We start from the raw sequence: 19,786 nt of genomic DNA, 5'->3' as shown, positions 1-19,786 counted from the left end.
GTGGCAAAGCATGCGAAGCCCCAAGGCCAGGGCCCGGCACACCATAAGCCCTCCCCTGTCATCCGTGGGGGAGGCAGTACTGGGCTGCACATTGTGGAGACGAGGAGGGTCTGGATGAAAGAGCAGGAGCTGCCGCATCGCCCCAGTAGTGCCTGTCAGGGAAGTAGTTGGTCCCGTTTTACAGAGGAAGACCAGGACCAAGACAGTCTGGGTGTCCAAAACCACCTGCTGCATTCCTGGTGAGCTGAGGCCAGGTTGCAGGGTTCTGGCCTCCAGGACCCTTCCCACTGACCATCTTAAGGTAAATGCTCTGGGCAGCACCAGAGCACCACTGACTCTGTGACCCTGCCCCTGGGCCAAAGAGACAGGAAGGGATTTGGTGAGCACCTACTATGCACCAGGCACTGGGCCTACTTTACATATAGGCCCCCGTTTAAGCAGCTGTCTCAGCAGCCAGCTCAGCCCAGTGAGCATTTATGCAACCCCTTCTCTGTGCCTGAGAGGAGCTGTATGGGCCAGAGAAAGGTAAGTGAAGCTGTCAAGCTTCACTCCTGGACTTTAAGGAACTTGGAATACAGCAGTGGCGAGGGGACACGACCACGCTGGCTGCAGTCCCAGACAGGGCCAGGTAGAAGCCACCAGAGGCAACACAAACCAAGTATTGTAGGGCCAGGAGGGGAGAAGGGCCTGGCCAGTGCATCTTGCTTGAGGCCTCAGGGTGATCTGCACAGAGCAGACCCAGGGTCCACCCCTACCCCGGGCCTGACTAGCTGTGTGATCTTGGGTGAGTGGCTTAACCTCTCTGTGTCTCAGTTTCCTTGTCTGTAAATAAATAGTGCCTTTCTCATCAGACTGCTGTGGAGATTAAATGAGGAAAATACCATAAAGCATTCAGACCAAGGCTTAGCACACAGTACATGCTCAAAAAAAGTGCTCTCATTATCACTGTGCAGTGTGCTAGGGGAAGATTTTGGTCAGGAGGATTGTGTGCAGAAGCTGAGGGGAGGTCTTTCGGGACACTTGTGTGCGGTGGGACTGACTTTCAGGCTGCCCCTCGGAAGTGAGGCTGACTTACCTCCCATTGTAGCGAGCTGGGGCCCTCTGCAGGGCTCCTGCCCCTCAGCTGGCCTGTCTCCTCCAGACCAGCCATAGTTGAGGTCTCTGGTCCACTTGTCACTTTGGTCTTTGGCCACTGGGTGGAGATGCCGGCAGGGCTGGGCGGCTGGGCGGAGCTCTGGGGCCACTGCCCAGGGCTGTATCCATTGACCAGAGTAGTTCCTGCCCCTCCTTCAGACTGGGTGTGTCGCTCTGGCTCCAGCTCCAGAGTACCCTTCGTGCCTGGGGAAATTGTGCCCGGCCCACCCCAGTGTCCAGCCGAGTCCCGGCGGGGCAGCTGGGCCTGCAGGAGCTCCAGGAGGCCTTCCCAGTCCAGTCTCGGAAGAGTGGAGGAGAGCGTCGGCTCCCCCGAGTGGGTCCAGGCCCCCTCTCTGGGGGCCATGAGGAGGCCCACCAGGTCCCTCCAGTCAAGCTCGGGCTGCCTCTCGGGGCCACGCAGGTGTGGACAGGCTCCCTCAGCCCCCCAGCCCGTGGCAGGGGGGGTCTCAGGCCTCCGGGGTTTCGAGAACTCTCCTGGGCCTGCCCTGGAGCTCTCTGGGGGCCTCATAGGCTGGTGAGGACTGGACAGCTCCTGCAGGCTGCCCCAGCCCCGCTGAGCTGGCCTGCCAGAGGGCTCCCATGGCCCAGCACTGGGGGGTTCCTCCCAGGCCTCTGCCTGCCCCCTGTGGCAGGGGGCGCCAGCCAGCAGCTTCCAGCTCTCCTCAGACTCCCTGGGAGGGCCCCTCCAGGTTTCCTCTGGGGCTCTGGCAGCCCCCTGCCTGGGCCCCCCAAGTCCTAGCCAGCCCCCCAGGCCTGGGCCCTCCTGCCTGCCCCAGCCTCTCTCCAGGTGTCCATGTGGGTCCCCGGATCCTGGCGGTCCCTCCAGACTCTGCTGCCCTCCCAGGGGCCGTCTTGGGCCCGCCCGGCCTCTTTCCAGAGGGCTCTCTGTCCGCTGCTCCCTCTCAGGAGTCCTGGCTGACGTCCTCGGGGGCGGCGAGGACCCCTGGAGCCGCCGTTCCCCCTCAGGCCGCCTCTCGGGGCTCCTGGGATGAGGGGGGTCTGCTCGGCTCCGCCGGGCCGGTTCTGCCTGCTTCGCGAGGGGCTTGGTTACCTGAGGATGAGGTGAGGGAGTGGGTGAGGCTCCAGGACCTTGACTGGGTGGTGTCTGTCTAGGAGGACAGGAAACTGGGGTCTTAGCCAGGCTTCAGGGAGTTGCAAGCTCTGTCCTCACGGCAGGCTGGATTAAAGCAGGTCAAAAAGTACCTAGGGTCTCTGGCTTCCCTCCCTGGGGGTGTCAGCCCTTCCCCCTCACCCACCTTCCTCAGTTCCAGAAAAAGATCTGCAAACAGCTGCTCACTTTCCGGACTTCCCCCTCCCCCCCAAGATATTGATTCCAACCGGGGCTATCAGGTGCCGGAATTTCCACCACCAATACTCCATTCACACTGGGTTGGGCCCTGCCATCTAAGAGTTTCTTTAAAAGTACCAATCCCCACCCTGGAAGAGACAGCCCTTAGAGCTGGACTGACGTATGGGGAGGTTTTCCCTGAAAACTTCTCAAGATGGCAGATGCCTAATGAAGGACGGGGACAGCATGGAAGGGCCATCTTCAAGATGGACTGATGGGGTCTGGCTCAATTTTGCTGGCTCTTTGGGAGAGGGAGGAGCTGGACGCCCATGATTGGGACTCTGACCCTTTCGTAAAGAACCTCCCTTCCCAGGACCCCCGCCCAGCACCTGGGGGAGGGGAGAAGCTGTGGCTCACCCCTTGGGGGTGCAGGGGCCCCGGGCAGGCTGGCAGTGCTCACCTCCCTGCTGAGGGCAGGGCTGGACTGTCTTCGGAGAGGTTGGCTCTGAACTTGGCTGGGCCGCTGCGACCGCCCCTCATCCCGGGTCTGGAAGGCCCCCGGTGCCTCGGACTTCCTATGAGCAAACGCACCGCCCCTCTGAGGGCCCTTGGGACTGCCCCACTCCCGGCACCCCAGCTCCTCTACTCCCACCCCCAGTGGAAGAGATGTAGCAGATCCAGGGACCCACCACAAGCTCGTTGAAGGGCCTTAAGTGAGGGAGGATCCTTTCAGGGCCTCAGTTTCCCCTTCTGCAAAATGGGGATAGTCGACACTGCCCTATCCTACCTGCCTCATGGGGCTGTTGGGAAGATGAAATGAGAAAAGGGGTGGGCAAAGGTCGGGGAGCTCAGCCTTGGCCTTGACCGCCTCCTGTCTCACTCAGTACTTCCTTTCTGACCGCCACCCCACTGGCAGCCCACAGTTCACCCTCAGACAAAGGCTAGACTGGTCCTTGTGGGAATTAAGATTTATTGAGCACCTACGGTGTCGCAGGCAGTGTGCATGCGTGATCATAATGGCAAACATTTATGGAACACTTCCTGTGTCCCAGGCACTTGTACTATCTCATTTCAACTCCTGCAATCCATGAGGTGGAGACAGGAGAGGCAGAATGTCATATGCCCCCATATTCCATTCTTTCTGCCCATTTTCTATCCATATGGTAAATTTTGGACTTCCCAGGCCAACCTGTTTTTCCCCTCAGTACTAGCTGCAGCCATCTAGCTGTTGGTTAAAGAGCTCTTAGCAAGATCAGAAGGAAGAAACATCCTCTTTTCCCCACAACTCCAGAAAAGCCAACATAAAACCGTCCATGCAAATGTCATTTCTAAGACACCCAGATTTCAGGCATTGTTGCCACGTCCGACGAAGACAACCTCTAAGCTGTGGAAAGTCCCTAGTTCCAGCTAGTTGTCTTGCTTAATAATCGTTAGCCATGGCTATTAATAGTTAACGTGACATCTCTGTTGAAATGTAGGAACATTAAACAGAATCTGGGTACATCTCTCCCCTCCCCTGTGTAAGGGGGTCAAAAGAAAAGACCTAACCACTCCACTGGGTATTTAGGATATTTATTGCAAGAGGGTTTGAGAGTCAGACTTCATCTAAATTGGCAGATGGAGCTGTGTCTCTGGTGGCTGAACCAAACCAGAAGGCTGGGAAAGATGACCAGGTGCTGACCTTGACCCAGCCAGTGAAACAGGAAGAAGAATCTCTCCTCAGGTCTGAGCCAGGACCCATACCCTGCAGTCTGCCTCCAGCTTGGGGACTAGGCTGAAACTCTACAGAGGCTTTAGAAAGTGAAACAATTAAGGCCTTGGGCTTTGTTCTTGTCTTATGGCTTTTGCCAATGTTATTGGAATCAGATCCATAAACTAATTTGATTTTTTAGCCATTCTTAGCATTGGACTCACAGGAAACCAGTTCCCTGCTCTGGAGTAACTGTTTCTAAGTTTGACGGCTGCCTGATCAGGTTCAATTTTTAATCCAATTTGAAGCGAGAGAGTTTCCTTGCTCTGTGAGATCTGATGCCTTAGAGTGAATTTCCCTCAGAACCGGGGTGTAGGAGCCTCTGCGAAGCAAAAACCCCAACGCTGACTAGGTGGGGAGGATAATGGCAGAAACTACCCTGTGCAGGGTGGCGAGGCAAACGTGCGTTCTCTTCCGAATGAATGCATTTTCCATATAAACTCCAGCTTGTTCAGTGAGCATTCCGTCTGAGAAGGTTCCCCCCGTGTGGAATGGAGAGAGGGGAGAGAAGAACTCAAGAAAATTCTGAGACTTGGACAGAGACCCGGCCTCCTGATGCTGAAGCAACAGTATTTCCTCGGGCCACCTGTTCCTGAGGGTTGGTGTGGCTCTGCACCGAGGATGACAAAGAAGCTTGGATGGGCTCTTCCACCTCCAGAGGGTATTAAAGGACAGCGACCGTCAAGTCAGGTAAATTCCATGAAGGCTCTGTTTTGAATTCAAGATACTAGGAAATGCTTATATGATTCTAAGACAAGAAATTCCAAAGGCATCAAGAGGGCAGGAATGAAGATATCGAGCCAAAATTCCTAATGCTTTAATGTGATAATAGCCCTTTAAGAAAAAACGTCCAGCCTCAGTTAGAGCAATGCTTGAACAGAGTAGATGCTCAATAAATACATGTTGAATGAATGAATGGGAGAAAGTAAGAGTACAGCTCTATAGCCACCCACTCATAAATTTCAGTCTGTCCCTTAGAGATATTTAAGTAGGTTTTAAAATTTTATCTTCAGAGGACGAATGGTTTTCTACTTGGAAAAAATGCCATACAAGAGCGAAATTTTTAATTACTCAGTAGAGTCGTAAAGCCTTGGTTAAAAGCAAATAATCTACTTCACCAAAATATATATGCTAAATATGCAATTTTTATATATCAGTCATACCTCAATAAGGCTTTAAAAAAAAGGTAAATCTACTTCAAAGAGAGCAAAATAAAATGAATAGAAGTACCTGTGTAAGAACAATTAAATGATTAATAAAAGTATAAATATTCCAGACTTCTACTATAAACGCTTTATCTCTCTAAAAGTTAATCACGGTAAGAAAAAAAAGAAGGAAAGAAAATTTAACTTTGGTTCAAAGACCCTGCTGAGTCATCAGGTAAAGTCAAAGGTATGCAAATTGACATCAGACCAAAAATAGTCATCATAAAAGGCCAAAGACAAAGGGGGTTTTCAGGGTAGTGAGACTATTCTGTGTGATACTCTTATGGTAGACACACGTCATTAGACATTTGTCTGGACTCAGAATGTACATCACCAAGAGTGAACCCTAATGTGAACTATGGACTTTGGGTGATAATGTGTCAGTGTAAGTTTATGGATTGCAACAAGTGGACCACTCTGACGGGGGATGTTGATAGTGGAGTAGCTGTGCACGTGTAGGAACAGGGCGTATATGGGAAATCTCTGTACTTTCCTCTCAATTTTGTTGTGAACCAAAAACTGCTCTAAAAAAACGAAAGTATTTTTTTTAAGAGGCCAAAGAAAGAATTACACTAACGCTGGAGACCACAAAGGTTGTCGCCTGGGTTTTAAATGGATAAAACTTACTGGAAAAGGAAATTTGAAGAATAAGAGATAAGGTTTCTCGTGCAGATTCAAATCTAAGAGAAAATGTTTTCTAAGGGACAACAAAGAGAGGAATTGTGGATGCAAAATATTACCCACTCCTTAGGGTGATGGAAATGTTCTAAAATTATGTTGTGGTGATGGCTGTACACCTCAGCCTCGGTAAATATGCTATAATTTATTGAATTCTACACTGAAAGTTTTGAGACTTTCAGACCTATGTTTTTTTGTTCTCTTGAACTTAGCGAATGGAATTTCAGCCCTGATCCTTAAAGACTCTGAGGCTGGAACTGCTGGAGAAAGAAATCTCAGCCAGATCTGGTGGAAACACTTCTCCTCCCCAAGACTGGGGAAAAGCAGACGTTCTGCTGGGTTGTAAACACCCGCATGAATGGAGCCACTGACCAAGGAGACTTGTGGGATTCCTGGACTTCAGGTGCTGTCGCTGCGTCCCAGGAAAGGAATATTTAACCTCTAAAAAAAGTCTGTCATCCTGTGGGTTCTCTTATTTAAAATATGTGGCTCTGGCCATACGTTTTAAATTGACATCTCTGTTTTCGGAAGTGCAAGGGACCTGTGAGCTTTCTTCTTTAAGGCAGAAAAAAAATCTGGGACACTTTCTTCTCCCTCACATAAGGTGTAATAAATAAATAAATAAATAAATAAACCTGTGACTCTGGATCAAACAAAGGGTTTGAGAATTTAACCTCATTTAAATTAATGTACTAATGTTCTAATTTTACAGATGAGGAAACTGAGGCTCAGGTAGATTAAATCACTTTACCACATCACACCAGTTGGCGAATGGCGTTGACTCAGGATTTGAACCCCGCCTGCCTGACCCTGGTCTTCGCTCCTACCCGCTAGGCTATGCACAATATCACTTAATTGTCAAAAACAACTCCTAAGGTGTGGAAACAGGTGAAGTGATTTGCCTAAGGTCACATAGCCAGTAAGCGGCAGGGCGGGGGTCTAAACCCTTTCCTGGTTTGGAACCTAAGCCTGTGAACCTTCCACCTGTCCTGCCGCCGCCGAGCCTCCGCCCCAGCCCACCTGGCTGCCCCAGCCCTGGGCTCACCTGCGCTCTTGCCCGAAGAGGCGCTCCACCTCTGCGCGGCCAGGGCTGCGGGTGCGGCCCCCGTTGCTGCACTGGGGCCCTGGCTCCCTCTGCGCCAGCCTCCTGGGTGGGGGCAGGTCGGCCAGCACGGTGTATTCCTCCCTCTCCAAGTTGTGCCTGGTCTCACCCGGGGGCGCCGAGCCCCGGGAGCCCCCCGAGCTGCCTGGCGGAGGTGAGGGTGCCAGGAGCGCTAGGTCACTGGGCGGGTGGCGGGGTGGAGAGGAGGCTCGAGGGGCATCCCGGTGCCCTATGCACACTTGAGGGGGCAGCACTGGGGAGCCACGCAGAGAGTCGGTGGAGGGGGCCAGGCTCTCCATGCTAGTCCCAGTGGGGTCCTGGAAGAAGAGGGAGGGCTCGGGGGCCTGGCGGGGCGGGGACGAGAAGGAGGGTGCATCACGGTGCCCAATGCATACAGGGCTGGGGATGTGGAGGCGCTCGTGCAGAGAGTCTGTGGAGGGGACAAGGCTCTCGGTGCTGGCCCTGGGGAGATCCTGGAACAAGAGGGAGGGCTCTGGGGCTTGGCGCGGCGGGGAGGAGGCCCGGGGTGCGTCACGGTGCCCGATACACACAGTGGGGGGGAACTGAGGAGGCTCGTGCTGGGCGGACTGGTTCTCAGCATCTGACGTGTCTGGGAGGAAAGGAAAGGGGTCAAATTGGGTGTGGCGGGGGGGTGAGGAAGCCCGAGGGGCATCCCGGTGTCCAATGCATACGGCTGGGGGCATATAGGGGGGGTCATGGTGGGGCGATTCACTCTCAGATGCGTGGGGGTCTGGGAAGAAGGGAAAGGGGTCATGCTGCAAATAGCGAGGAGGCGAGGAGGCTCGAGGGGCATCCCGGTGCCCAATGCACACAGGGCAGGGGGGCTGGGAGGGCTCCGGAGAGGTCTGGGGTGCACCGCGGGTAGCAGGGTGCAGAGGCGAGGAGGTCCGGGAGGCACTGTGGTGGCCTGGCGGGTGGGAGGAGGAAGTGGCCCGGGATGGTGAGTTGTGCTGGGTGGGGCTGGAGGAGCGCTGGGGTGAGTCATGCTGAGCTGGTCTGATGGGAGATGAGGTCTGAGGCCTGTCGCTTTGGGTTGGCCGGAGGGCAATGGATGCCCAGGGAACCTCACTTTGCTTGGAGCGAGATGGGGAAGAGGTTCGGGGGCCATCACCCTGGGTTGGCCGGAGGGGAAAGGAGGCCCATGGAATGTCTTTGTTAGTACGATGGGGAGAGGAATTCCTGGGATTGTTCCGCTGAGAGGAACGATGGGGAGAGGAAGGTCTGGGATTGTCCCGTTGGGTGCAGCCCTGAGAGGAGGAGCTTCCTGGGTTTTCCCGCCGTGAGGAAGAGGGTTTGGGATTGTCCCGTTGGGCACAAGAGGTTTTGGGGTTGTCCCTTTGGGTAGAAGAGGTTCTGGGAGTGTTCTGTTGAATACAAGAAGGTCTGGGGTTGTCCCACTGGGGAGTACAAGTAGGGACAGGAGCTTGAGGGCTGTCCTGTTGGGTAGAAGAGGCTCTGGAGTTGTCTTGTTGGGTGGCTCTGGGGGGAAAGGAAACTTGAGGATTATTTCGTTGGGTGGACGAGGTTCTGGGGTTGTCCCGTTGGGCGACTCTTGAGGGAGAGGATGCTCTGGGGGTGTTCCGCTGTGTGGAAGAGGTCTTGGGGGTATCCTGTTGGGTGGACGAGGTTCTGGGGTTATCCCGTTGGGCAACTCTTGAGGGAGAGGATGCTCTGGGGGTGTTCCGCTGTGTGGAAGAGGTCTTGGGGGTATCCTGTTGAGTGGACGAGGTTCTGGGGTTATCCCGTTGGGCTACTCTTGAGGGAGAGGATGCTCTGGGGGTGTTCCGCTGTGTGGAAGAGGTCTTGGGGGTGTCCTGTTGGGTGGACGAGGTTCTGGGGTTGTCCCGTTGGGCGACTCTTGAGGGAGAGGATGCTCTGGGGGTGTTCCGCTGTGTGGAAGAGGTCTTGGGGGTATCCTGTTGGGTGGACGAGGTTCTGGGGTTATCCCGTTGGGCGACTCTTGAGGGAGAGGATGCTCTGGGGGTGTTCCGCTGTTTGGAAGAGGTCCTGGGGGTGTCCTGCTGGGTGGATGAGGTTCTGGGGTTGTCCCGTTGGGCAATTCGGGGGGGAGAGGAGGCTCGGGAGGTATCGAGTTGTGTGGAAGCAGAGCGATGGAGAGAGGAAGCCTGGGGGGTGGCACTTCGAGGACCACTCTGTGGTGTCGCGGGAGAGACCGGGGTCAGCGCCGACCGGTGCCGCTCCAAGAAGTACCCACTTTCTCCCCGGAGCTTCGCCCAGTGTTGTCCGGCGCTTCGGTTCCCACCACCAGAGCCTAGAGAGAGAAGAGGTAGGTTCAAGGTAAAGGCAGAGGTCTAGGCAGCTCCCACAGCCTACCTTCCTTTGTCCCCTGGGACAGGTGATTGGGGCACACCCCACACTGTCTCCTTAGAGGACCCACTTTCCCTATCACACAACTCCACCCCTCTGAGCAACAGACTGGGGGAGGGCTTAGATGCCACTCTCAAGCTGAGGTCAGGAATTTGAAATTGAAAACCAGGATGACTCGGTCAAAGTGGGGTGGGCTCTAGAGCCGAAGGTCACATAGTCTGGGGGTTCACGAACAAGTTAGAAAAGAGGCAAACTCGTAAAGAGCAGTTTTGAAAATAGTCTGTGAGGGACTTCCCTGGCCGTCCAGTGGTTAAGACTTCGCCTTCCAATGCAGGGGGTGCGGGTTCAATCCCTGGTCGAGGAGCTAAGACCCCACATGACTTGCGGTCAAAAAACCAGAACATAAAACAGAAGCAATGTTATAACAAATTCAATAAAGACTTTAAAAATAGTCCACATTGGGCTTCCCTGGTGGCGCAGTGGTTGGGAGTCCACCTGCCGATGCAGGGGACACGGGTTCGTGCCCTGGTCTGGGAAGATCCCACATGCCGCGGAGCGGCTGGGCCTGTGAGCCATGGCCGCTGAGCCTGCGCGTCTGGAGCCTGTGCTCCGCAACGGGAGAGGCCACAACAATGAGAGGCCAGCGTACCGCAAAAAAAAAAAAATAGTCCACATCAAAAAATCTTTAAAGAAAAGAAAAAGAAAGAAAGAAGCATAAAATAGCCTGTGTGACCCCAGAGAGGGAGAGCTAGATCGAACAGCAGCTACCAACAAATTTTCATTTCTGTTCTACTTCCTGCAACTGGATTCCGAGAAATTCCCCCCTCTCTTCCAGTGAGACTTGTGTGATCGCTCTAAAAAGTTCCTTTTGTGAACCAGCAGCATTGGCCTCACCCGGGGGTTTGCTAAGAAATGCAGAATCTCAGGTGCACCCTGGGTGCACTGCATCAGAATCACATTTTAATAAGATTCCCAGGTGATTTGCATGCACGTTACAGTTTAAGAAGCCCTGATCTAAGGAATTCATGTAACTTCGCTAATCAGTGACCCCCTCACAACTCCCATCCCCATGAAGGGGCCGCCATGATCATGGTGTCACCCTACACCCCCCTCAGTCCCTTGGTCACCAAGCATGTGGTGGCCACCAGCTGTGTGCGTGTCCCTGGGCTGGTACTTCAGGAGAGAAGTAACGGGTATTGTGGCCGTGTCTTGAAGGAGCCACGACTGCATTCATTAAAGTCCGCACTTAAGAGTCTCTCTTCTCTGGGGAGTTGCCTGATGGCCTAGTGGTTGGGATTCTGCACTTTCACTGCCTTGGCCTAGGGCTCAGTCCCTGGTGGGGGAACTGAGATCCCACAAGCCACGCAACGCGGCCAAAAAAAAAAAAAAATGGAAACCCTCTTCTCACACTTTGAAACCTCTGCCTCCTCCAAACTCTATGAGCTGGTGTCACTGAAGTCTTGAGTTTCCAGCACCCATCGAGGAACTGGAACCACGCAGAGAGCAGCACTTAAAATTTGCGCTGTTGGGAATTCCCTGGCGGTCCAGGGGTTGGGACTCGGCACTTTCACTGCCGAGACTGGGATCTAGGATCCCGCAAGCCGGAGATTCGGCCAAAAAAAAAATTTGCCTTGTGGTTGCGTGATGGTCTGATGCCCCACGACGTTCCAAATCTGCACGCTCCTCTCATCCACCTCTTCCCACCTCCCCGCTCTCAGCTACCCTCCTTTCTCACCTGGATGGTTGCAATAGCCCCCCAACAATGTGCACTCTGGGCCCAAGGTCATCACCCATCCAGGGAGATCCTTTCCAAAAGCAAATCTAGCTAGATCACCCCTGCTTACAAGGAGAGACGAAAAGCTGTCACAGATGGGAGAAAACTGAAAGACATGGTAACTAAACACAATGTGGGATCCTGGATTGGATCCTGCAACATAAAAGGGGCATTTGTGGAAAAACGGTGAATCCAAAGAAAGTCTGTAGTTTAGTCAGTAGTATTGTTACCAGTGTTAATTTCTTAATTTTGATAATAGGGCTATGGTTATGTAAGATGTCAACACTGGGAAAACCCGGGTAAGCGGTATAATGGAAACTCTCTGTACTATCCTTGCAACTCTTCTAAAAGATTTTAAAAAATGCAGGGCTTCCCTGGTGGCGCAGTGGTTGGGAGTCCGCCTGCCGATGCAGGGGATGCGGGTTCGTGTCCCGGTCTGGGAAGATCCCACATCCGTGGAGCAGCTGGGCCCGTGAGCCATGGCTGCTGAGCCTGCGCGTCTGGAGCCGGTGCTCCGCGTTGGGAGAGGCCACAGCAGTGAGAGGCCCGCGTACCGCAAAAAAAAAAAAAAAAAAAAAGCAAAAACTTCAGGGGCTCCCATCTGCACTTGGAATAAAATCCAGGCATTTCCCATGTCTGGCAAGGCTCTGCCTGCCCCCACCGGCCTCCCAGCGCCCTGTGGGTAGGGGCCTCGCCTTCTTTTTTACTACTGTGTCTACTGGGCTTAGGAAAGTGTCTAGCACACCATAAGTGAGCAATAATATCGTGCCACCACCTTCCAGCTCTGAGTTGCACCTCGTCCTGGAGTCTTCCCACCCTTTGAGCATGTGCACTGGCTGAGATGGCGTTTACCACCACTCCCAGTGGCTCACAGCTGGGTCAGCACCCCCAGCCCCGGTTTCTTCCCTTTCCCACCCAACACAAGCATCCCTTGGAACCTGGCCCACCCAGGATCTGACTTCATTCCTGCAGCCCCCTTAGTGAGCACACAGGGCAGGCTATGCAGAGGTTCTAGGGCACCTGTGTTTTGTCCCTCAGCTAGCCGGGCTCGGCACAGCCTGCCCCATGGAGTGTGTCTGCAAACTGAGAGGTGCCCCGAGAGGGATGTCAAGGCATTCCCAGCATCTTGGACTTGGCTAATTACCCCCAGGCCGTGGCCTCCTGCTGCATTTGGGAACCTGCCGCCAGGTAGACAGTGGTGACTGCCTTTGATCAAGCAGGTCACATAGTGAGGGTCCCCCCACCCCACGGCCCCTGTGTTTAAGAGCAAGAAAGCAGGGATTTAGTACAAAACCCCACCAGCTCTCAGGCCATTCGCACTGAGGAGGTGCTTCTTCCCATACACACTCTCCCCAGGGCCTGATGGGGCAGGGCAGTGGAGGCTGGGGTGCTGACAAGATCTGATGAATGTTTTTAAAGGATGGCTCAGCTGCTCGGGGCAGAATGGACTAAAGGGGCCTGGCAGAAACAGGAGATCTGAAGGCGCTGTGGCAATAACCCCTGGTTTGGTCGGGGAGCAGTGGTAAAGATGGCAAAAAGGAGACATATTTGGGGTGTGTTTTGGAGGTGCTGACCAGAATTGCTGCTGATTGGATGTAAAAGGTGAGGAAAGAGGAATCGGGATAACACGAGATTTGGGACCTGAGCCTCCGGATGGGTGGTGACATAGAACAAACAGATTGGAGGAGGAACAGGTTGGGAGGGAGGGTCAGGTTACTGGTGGCCCCCAACACCGGCCTCCTCTGCACCCCCTTCTCCTACACTCCACATGCTCCTATCACCCCATCTTTCTTCTCTCCTCGAACCTGCCACCTCTGCCCACTCCTTAAGGCTCTGCAATGGCTCTTCCTTCTGTTTCTGAACTTAGATCTCAGCTACAATGTCGCCTCCCCAGAGAGGCCCTCCCTGTCCACGCGACACTTGCTCTCACGGCCTCCTGTCTAATTGTCCAAAAATCAGTTCCCACTCTCTTGGACTTGGAAAAGATGCCATGTCCTCCCCCGTGCAACACATGGGGGCACCTGGCCAGTTTGCCCCATGCTGGGATGCTGAGCGGCCACTTGGTTAAGGTGGTGTCTGCCAGATCTTCCCATCCTAAGGGTGCCTTTTCCCTCTGTAATCGATATGTAATCTGAGGGGCGATACTCTGAGACCGTGTGAATATACTGTTGCCTGACAACCCTTCACCCAGGAATTTAGCATCAGCCGGTGATTCATGCCTAAACCAGTTATCACTACAGTGGCTGCAACAGTCTCTTAAACTGCAGAAGTCTCCTCTGCCTCGCCCTGCTTCAATTCATCCTTCACACCTTGCCCTAGTGAAATTCTTAAGGCACAGGACCAATTACATCGCTCCCATTCGCAAAAACCTCCTGTGGCTCCCTGCTACTTACAAAAGAAAGTCCAGACTCCTTGGCTAGACTCTTGAGGCCCCGCATGGTCTGGCCCAGCTATATACCACCATCTCTGCTAAAGCTGTGCATACCAGGATACTCCCTTTTCACACCTCCATGCCTTTACCCAGCTGTTTCCTCAGCTACAGTGCCACGTCCAAAAGGTGTTCCTCTGAGTCCTTCCTTGGCTGGAATGAAGCTCTTTCTCCCCGGACCCCGGACCTACCCCGACCCTCACCCCCAGCCCTTCTCACAACCCCGCACAGCTATTTCTGCCCTTCCTCTGTCCTGAGCTGCTGTTTGTCATCTCCCATCTGTTTGCTTTACTAGATGATGAGCTTTTCGGGGCAGGGACCATGCCTGGCTCTTCCTGAATGCCCAAGGTATCTAGCATCAGGTCTTACATGGTTAGTGCTCGTGTGTTTGATGATTGAATGCTACAGGAGCCATAGGAAGCCAAGACTGCCTTCTGGGGTTAGGACATGGATGCCCCGCCCCACATCTCTAAATCCTGATGATGCTAAAGACACAGACCAGGAGGCAACACAGTGCAGTAGTGATGGAGGGCCCAAACTCTGGGGGTCCAGCATCCTGGGTTCACATACCAGCGAGACGCTGACCAGTGTCATGGGCATCTGTGGGCTTGGCCTGACCAGCAGCCTTCTGCCTTTCTCTGGAAACAACACCTCCTTGATTTCCTTTGGGCCATCTCCTCTCTTCCACTCTCAGACCATGAAGTTTGAACAGGGGGTTGATCCCATCCCTGATCTCCAGGTTGGGCACATGACCCATGCTGGGTCCCAGGGAGAACCCTTCCTGGGACTTTAGCTATATCTCTCAGGAAGATTGTGCCCGCTTACTGTGGGAGTTGAAAATTAGGTAGGATACAGCCTGATACCGCTGCTACTCATCCTGCCACCATCAGGGGAGGATCTGAGAATGAAGAGAGAAGAGCAGACACCAGATTTCTGATGCCATTTGCACACCTGGATCCAGCCATGCCCGAAGGCATTCCTCTAGACTTTTACTCAGCCAGTTTCCATCACTTGCAACCTGAAGATCCTGACCTACCAGTTGCAAGATGATGTATTTAAAGCAGATTGCATGGCACATTGCCTGCTCCATAATTATATGGGGACCGTTACTGTTATTAAGACTCAAGCTGTCAAAGTAAGATGTACCCAGGGGCCCACGCGGCCAGAGAAATGGTTATCTGGTTCCCAGGCCCCTGGCCATCACCACACCTGTGGTCACAGGGACCAACCTGGCCTGGCAGAAGGTACTCACCCTCCTTTCTCTGGCCTGCAGTGTCTCCTCCTACAGGGGACCGGGTGAGGAGAGGAGGAGCCCTTCGGGCACTGTCAGCCCTTGGCCCCTCCTGTGGCTTCCGTGGGATCATCACGGTGAACTTGTCCCCACTGGGGGCCTCCTCTTGCCTCTCAACAGTGTCCCAGTCCTGCCAGGGAAGGGGAGGAGAAAGCCTGTTTGGAGAGCAAGGAGAGAGAGCCCAGGGCCTGCACTCCCAGCATGAAATGGATAGATGGAAGGAAAGGGAATTGACATTGCAAGAGCACCTGCTGTATGCTCAGGACTGTGCTGGGCTCTTGGAAGGTGTGAACTCAGTGAAGGTTCAATCAACCCTGTGCAGTAGGTATGTCCCTTGGTGCTAAGAACTTGCCCAAAGTCACACAGCTGGGAAATGGTTTATATGGGAGGGGACTTGAACCCAGGGTAGTCAGACTCCGTGTGGTAGGAGGGCCTTCAAATAGCGGTCCCTGCCCCAGAGATACCCCCAGGATCCAGAGAGAAGTAGGTAAGTTCAAAGTCTAGCCCCAGGGGCTTTCCTGGTGGCGCGGTGGTTAAGAATCCTCCTGCCAATGCAAGGGACACGGGTTCGAGCCCTGGTCCGGGAAGATCCCACATGCCGCGGAGCAACTAAGCCCGTGCACCACAACTACTGAGCCCGCATGCCACAACTACTGAAGCCCACGCGCCTAGAGCCCGTGCTCCGCAACAAGAGAAGCCACAGCAATGAGAAGCCCACACACCACATTGAAGAGTAGCCCCCGTTCAACAAAACTAGAGAAAGCCCGCGCACAGCAACAAAGACCCAATGCAGCCAAAAATAAATAAATAAATAAATTTATAATAACAAAAAAACCCCTAAAGTCTAGCCCCACCACTTCCCAGATGTGTGGCCTCAAGTAAGTCACTTCCCTTCTTTGAGCCTCAGATTTCTGTCCCCAAAACAGGGACATAAAACTCTCCACCTCAGAGTGGAGCCTTCCTGAGACAATGCCTGCAGGGCTGGATCGTTTTATTCTGAATCTTATCACTTTCCCCTGGGGTCTCCTGGATAGCCTGCCTCTTCTGTCCCGGGACAACACTTTGAGGGTCGCATGTCCCAAGAAGTTCCCCTGAGTCTCCTCTTCTCCTGGCTAAATAGCCCCCCGCCCTTGCCAGGCCCTACAGCCTGCTCCCTTTCCTCTGACCCTCGGATATCTATGCCAGGGCTGGCCATGGGGCTTAGCAGTGTGTGACCAGGGCAGGGCCTAGGTCCAGTCCCACTCCTGATCTGGATACCACACCCAACATCCTGGCCCTCCGTGAACTGAGAGTTTTTGGCAGCTGGAGCCCGTTGATGATGCACGAGCTCCCTGTCAACTGAAACACCTGCCTCCATCTTTTCAGAGCCAGACCCTCAGCCTCCTGGGCTGGCCCTGCAGAGCCCCCGGTCCCTCCCAGGTGCAGGGTCTGGGGCAGCCCAACATGCTGGCTAAGGCTCCAGAGGACCTCGGCTCCGTTCCCTGTTGTGAGAGGCTCAGCCCCGTCTGGGGGTTTGCGTGGGACCCCAGGGCTGGCCCAGGGGCAGACACCTGCTCTTGCCCTGGCCTCCCGCCCCCCTCTCACCACGGAAGACGAGTCGCTGGTATCATCAGGGGCTTCGCAGTCAGGGCTGGAGCTGGTGCCAGAGTCAGGGCTCTCGTTGAAGTTGCCGCAGAGGGAGGAGGCCAGGCCCTCCAGGTAGGGTGCTGCCTCGGGTTCCTGGCTCCTGGGGGCGGCTGTGAGGCCCTCTGCAGGGAGCCCTGTTGATGGGCCCCTGGGAGAGGAGACAGACCCATGACTTTTTCCCTCAAAGTGATGGGAATTAAGGAGTAACACCCCACCACCACCCAGGTGCACACACACCTCACTTTTGAGTGGAGGAGGGAGCTAACACCGAGGGCTGCCTGTGTTCTACCCTTCACGTGGGCTGCCTCGTTTAGCTCCAACAGCCTCCCTTCGAAGTGAGTGTAAAGATTCCCATTTTACAGATGAAGAAACTGAGGCTCAGAGAGGTCAAGGGACTGGCCAAGGTCACAGAGCTAGGAAAAGGCAGAGATGCACTGTGAACCAGGGCTGTGGCCTCAACCCCCACCATGTTACTGGAGCAGGAGAGAGGACCCCAAGCTCTGTAAGACTAAGACAGAATCATGCTGGGCTAATAGGGGGCTTTGAGAGGGAGCAGGGCTCCAGGGGCAGTGACAGGGCCACCGGTCTGGATGCCAAGGGAGGGAGCTGTAGAGAAAGCCCTGCTTTAAAGAAGCCAGTAGGTTAGAGCTGGCAGTATCCCCAAAAAGTGACCCACAATGGACACCAAGGGGGGAAAGTGGTGGGGAGGTGTGATGAACTGGGAGATTGGGATTGACGTATATACACTAATATGTATAAAATGGATAACTAATAAGAACCTGCTGTATAAAAAATAAATAAAATTCTAAAATTAAAAAAAAAAAGAGAGTGACCCACAAATTGGCCTATGAGACAGAAATGAGTGATGACCCTTAAAAGAGGTCTGTGGTCAAATAAGTTTGAGACATATTACACTCTTCTCCTACCTTCCCCACCCAAAAGCACAGTGCCTGCTAGCAAACTAAAAGCTCTGACAAGTCCTGCAAAAAACAATATTCCAATTTGTTTATACCAGACTTTCTGAAACATATTTGATGGCAGAGCTGTTTTTAGTTTTTTGTAAAATAATGCCTACCTATGAGGAACACATGTTCGCAAAACAATGCTGATTTGATTCAATCCCTCTTCTTTTTTAAACAGGGAAACTGAGGTATAAAAAGAGGGAATAACTTGCCCAAGGTCCCACAGCCCATCAGGAAAGGAGCTGAAGCTGGAACCCAGGTCTCTAGATCCTCAGCCATGTCCTCCCAAGGCACCATGGCCCCAAAGAGGGACTTCAGTCCAACTCAGGCCCCGGGGTGGAGAGAATTCCAGAGCCTAGGGGCAGTGCATGGTCAGGTAGGTGGGTGATAAAAAGCGCCCCTGGGTGCTGAGACTGTTTAATCTTTTAAAGCAGTGCAAAGGGAACCAGGAAATGTGAGTGGGCTGTGGGCCATGCCCACTGCAGGGTGGGTGCACGCTGCTCCATCCCCTGAGCTAGGGCCCATGGAACATGCCCACTGCTGCCTGTACCCAGGCCGAGTGGACTGACCATGTGACCCACGACAGCAGCCATCACAGACGGAGGCTGCCATCATGAAGGGGTGTGGGGTGGGATGGGTGAGGGCATCCAACCCCGGGAACCCCTCCTCAGGCCCCAGGGTTCTACCCACCTTTCAGGCCCTGGCCCAAGGCCCGAACCCACCACAGACTGGCAGTTGGAGGTCGAGGCACCGAGTGGGTCCTCAGGGGCGGCTGGGCGGCGTGGCAGGTCGCAGTAGGGCGCCTCAGCACTTGGAGGGCTCCCGGGCTCCTGAGATAGAGTCGGAGAGGAGGCAGCTCGTCGCCCACGTGGGGGCTCCCCTCCCCCTGTGCAGCCCCTCCCCCCACCAGGCGGTGTGGAAGAGTCTCCCGACAGCTCCTCCTGGGATCTCCACTTCTCAGGGAGAGCTGTCCATCAGACTGGAAGTGCTCCTTGGGACCCAAGCTGGGGGCTGGCAGAGGTACAGGTTATGTGCATGCGCACATGTCTACAGGTATGTGTTCGTATAAATTCCTGCGTGTGTGCAAGTATGCGCATGTGCACGCATGTGTATGCATGTCTGGTGGGTACACTGATGTGTCTGTTTGCATAAGTGCATGTACGTTTATTTATATGTGTTTATAAACACACGCATTAGCATACCCACCTGACTTGTGTACACAAGCAAGCACGTGTGTGTCGGCACATAGGTATGAGTCTGTGCCTGAGGATGTGAAGTGCACTAAAGGATCCAAAAGGGTCTTCTGTTGCCAGAACTCAAGGATGAGGAGGGAGAGGGAGGATTAAGCTAGTCCAGAGGATGAAGGAAAATGTCTGAGGCAGGAAGAGGTAGTCTGAGAGAGGAGGAGATGGGAAGGAAGACCTTGGAGAAAAGGAGAGATGTGCGCTCCTAAAGGAGGGCCAGGGGGCTCCAGGGCTGGAAGGTCAAGGCTCCAGGGGTTGGGGTCAGGGCCCCCGAGCTGGCTGAGGGTTTCTCTCTCCCTCCTGCCCTGAGCAGGGCCACACCTGCAAAGGCTGGTGCTGGGCTCACCCGGGGGAACGGCTGCTCGCCTCCGGGAAGGCCCCCCCATTCCTCCCCACCTCCCAGGGTGGCAGGGCCCTCCCCCCGGTGAGGGGGACAGCGGCCACAGCACCCTGCACCCCGCCTCCTCTCGGATTACCTGGGCGGCGGGCTCCGGCAGTGGCGGCTGGCGGCTGTCAGCACCCTCGTACCCGGGGGGCTCCAACTCAGGCCCCCATGCTGCTGCCCTCCCAGGCCCCGACTCTGGGCCGAGGTGGCGGCAGCCGAGGCAGTGGAAACCTTAGAGGGGCCGGCTGCGAGAGCAGGGGCCCCTCATTACTGTTTCATAAGCCGGGGCCCAGCCAAGAACAATGCAGGACATGAAACCGCAGGAACCCGATCCTCGAGGCTCACCTGAGAGCGGGGCCGGGCGGGGGCCTGGGCCCGGGCTCCCTGGGGACCTTGGAGCCCAGAACCGGGGCGGAGGCCACAGCCTGGCCGCAGCCCTGGGGTGGGCACAGAGTCTCCGGGTTCCAAGAAGGCCGCCACTCTGGGACCTGGGCAGTGCCAAGGAGTGGGGCTGGGGTGTCTGCCGCACCATCCAAGCCAGAGAAGGAA

At 54.6% G+C, this 19,786-nt stretch overlaps 1 protein-coding gene across 1 annotated transcript in view; it reads right to left on the bottom strand.

The window, feature by feature from the left end:
• TRIOBP (TRIO and F-actin binding protein) overlaps positions 1-19,786 on the bottom strand; it is a 57,213-nt gene that overhangs the window by 32,528 nt on the left and 4,899 nt on the right. Inside the window, exons 3-8 of the mRNA XM_089921295.1 lie at positions 18,299-18,438; positions 16,605-16,794; positions 14,982-15,150; positions 7,122-9,471; positions 2,904-3,018; positions 1,076-2,206 (exon numbers count right to left, since the gene is read on the bottom strand). Of these exons, the coding sequence (XP_089777421.1) occupies positions 1,076-2,206; positions 2,904-3,018; positions 7,122-9,471; positions 14,982-15,150; positions 16,605-16,794; positions 18,299-18,438 (4,095 nt within the window). The remainder of the gene's footprint in view (positions 1-1,075; positions 2,207-2,903; positions 3,019-7,121; positions 9,472-14,981; positions 15,151-16,604; positions 16,795-18,298; positions 18,439-19,786) is intronic.

This window comes from Delphinapterus leucas, chromosome 11, assembly GCF_059928025.1.
Source record: "Delphinapterus leucas isolate spDelLeu-1000000601 "Yukka" chromosome 11, BTC_Dleu_Yukka2, whole genome shotgun sequence".
NCBI lineage: Eukaryota > Metazoa > Chordata > Mammalia > Artiodactyla > Monodontidae > Delphinapterus > Delphinapterus leucas.
The sequence above is the reverse complement of the archived record's forward strand: the minus strand, read 5'-3'. Positions and strand labels throughout refer to the sequence as shown.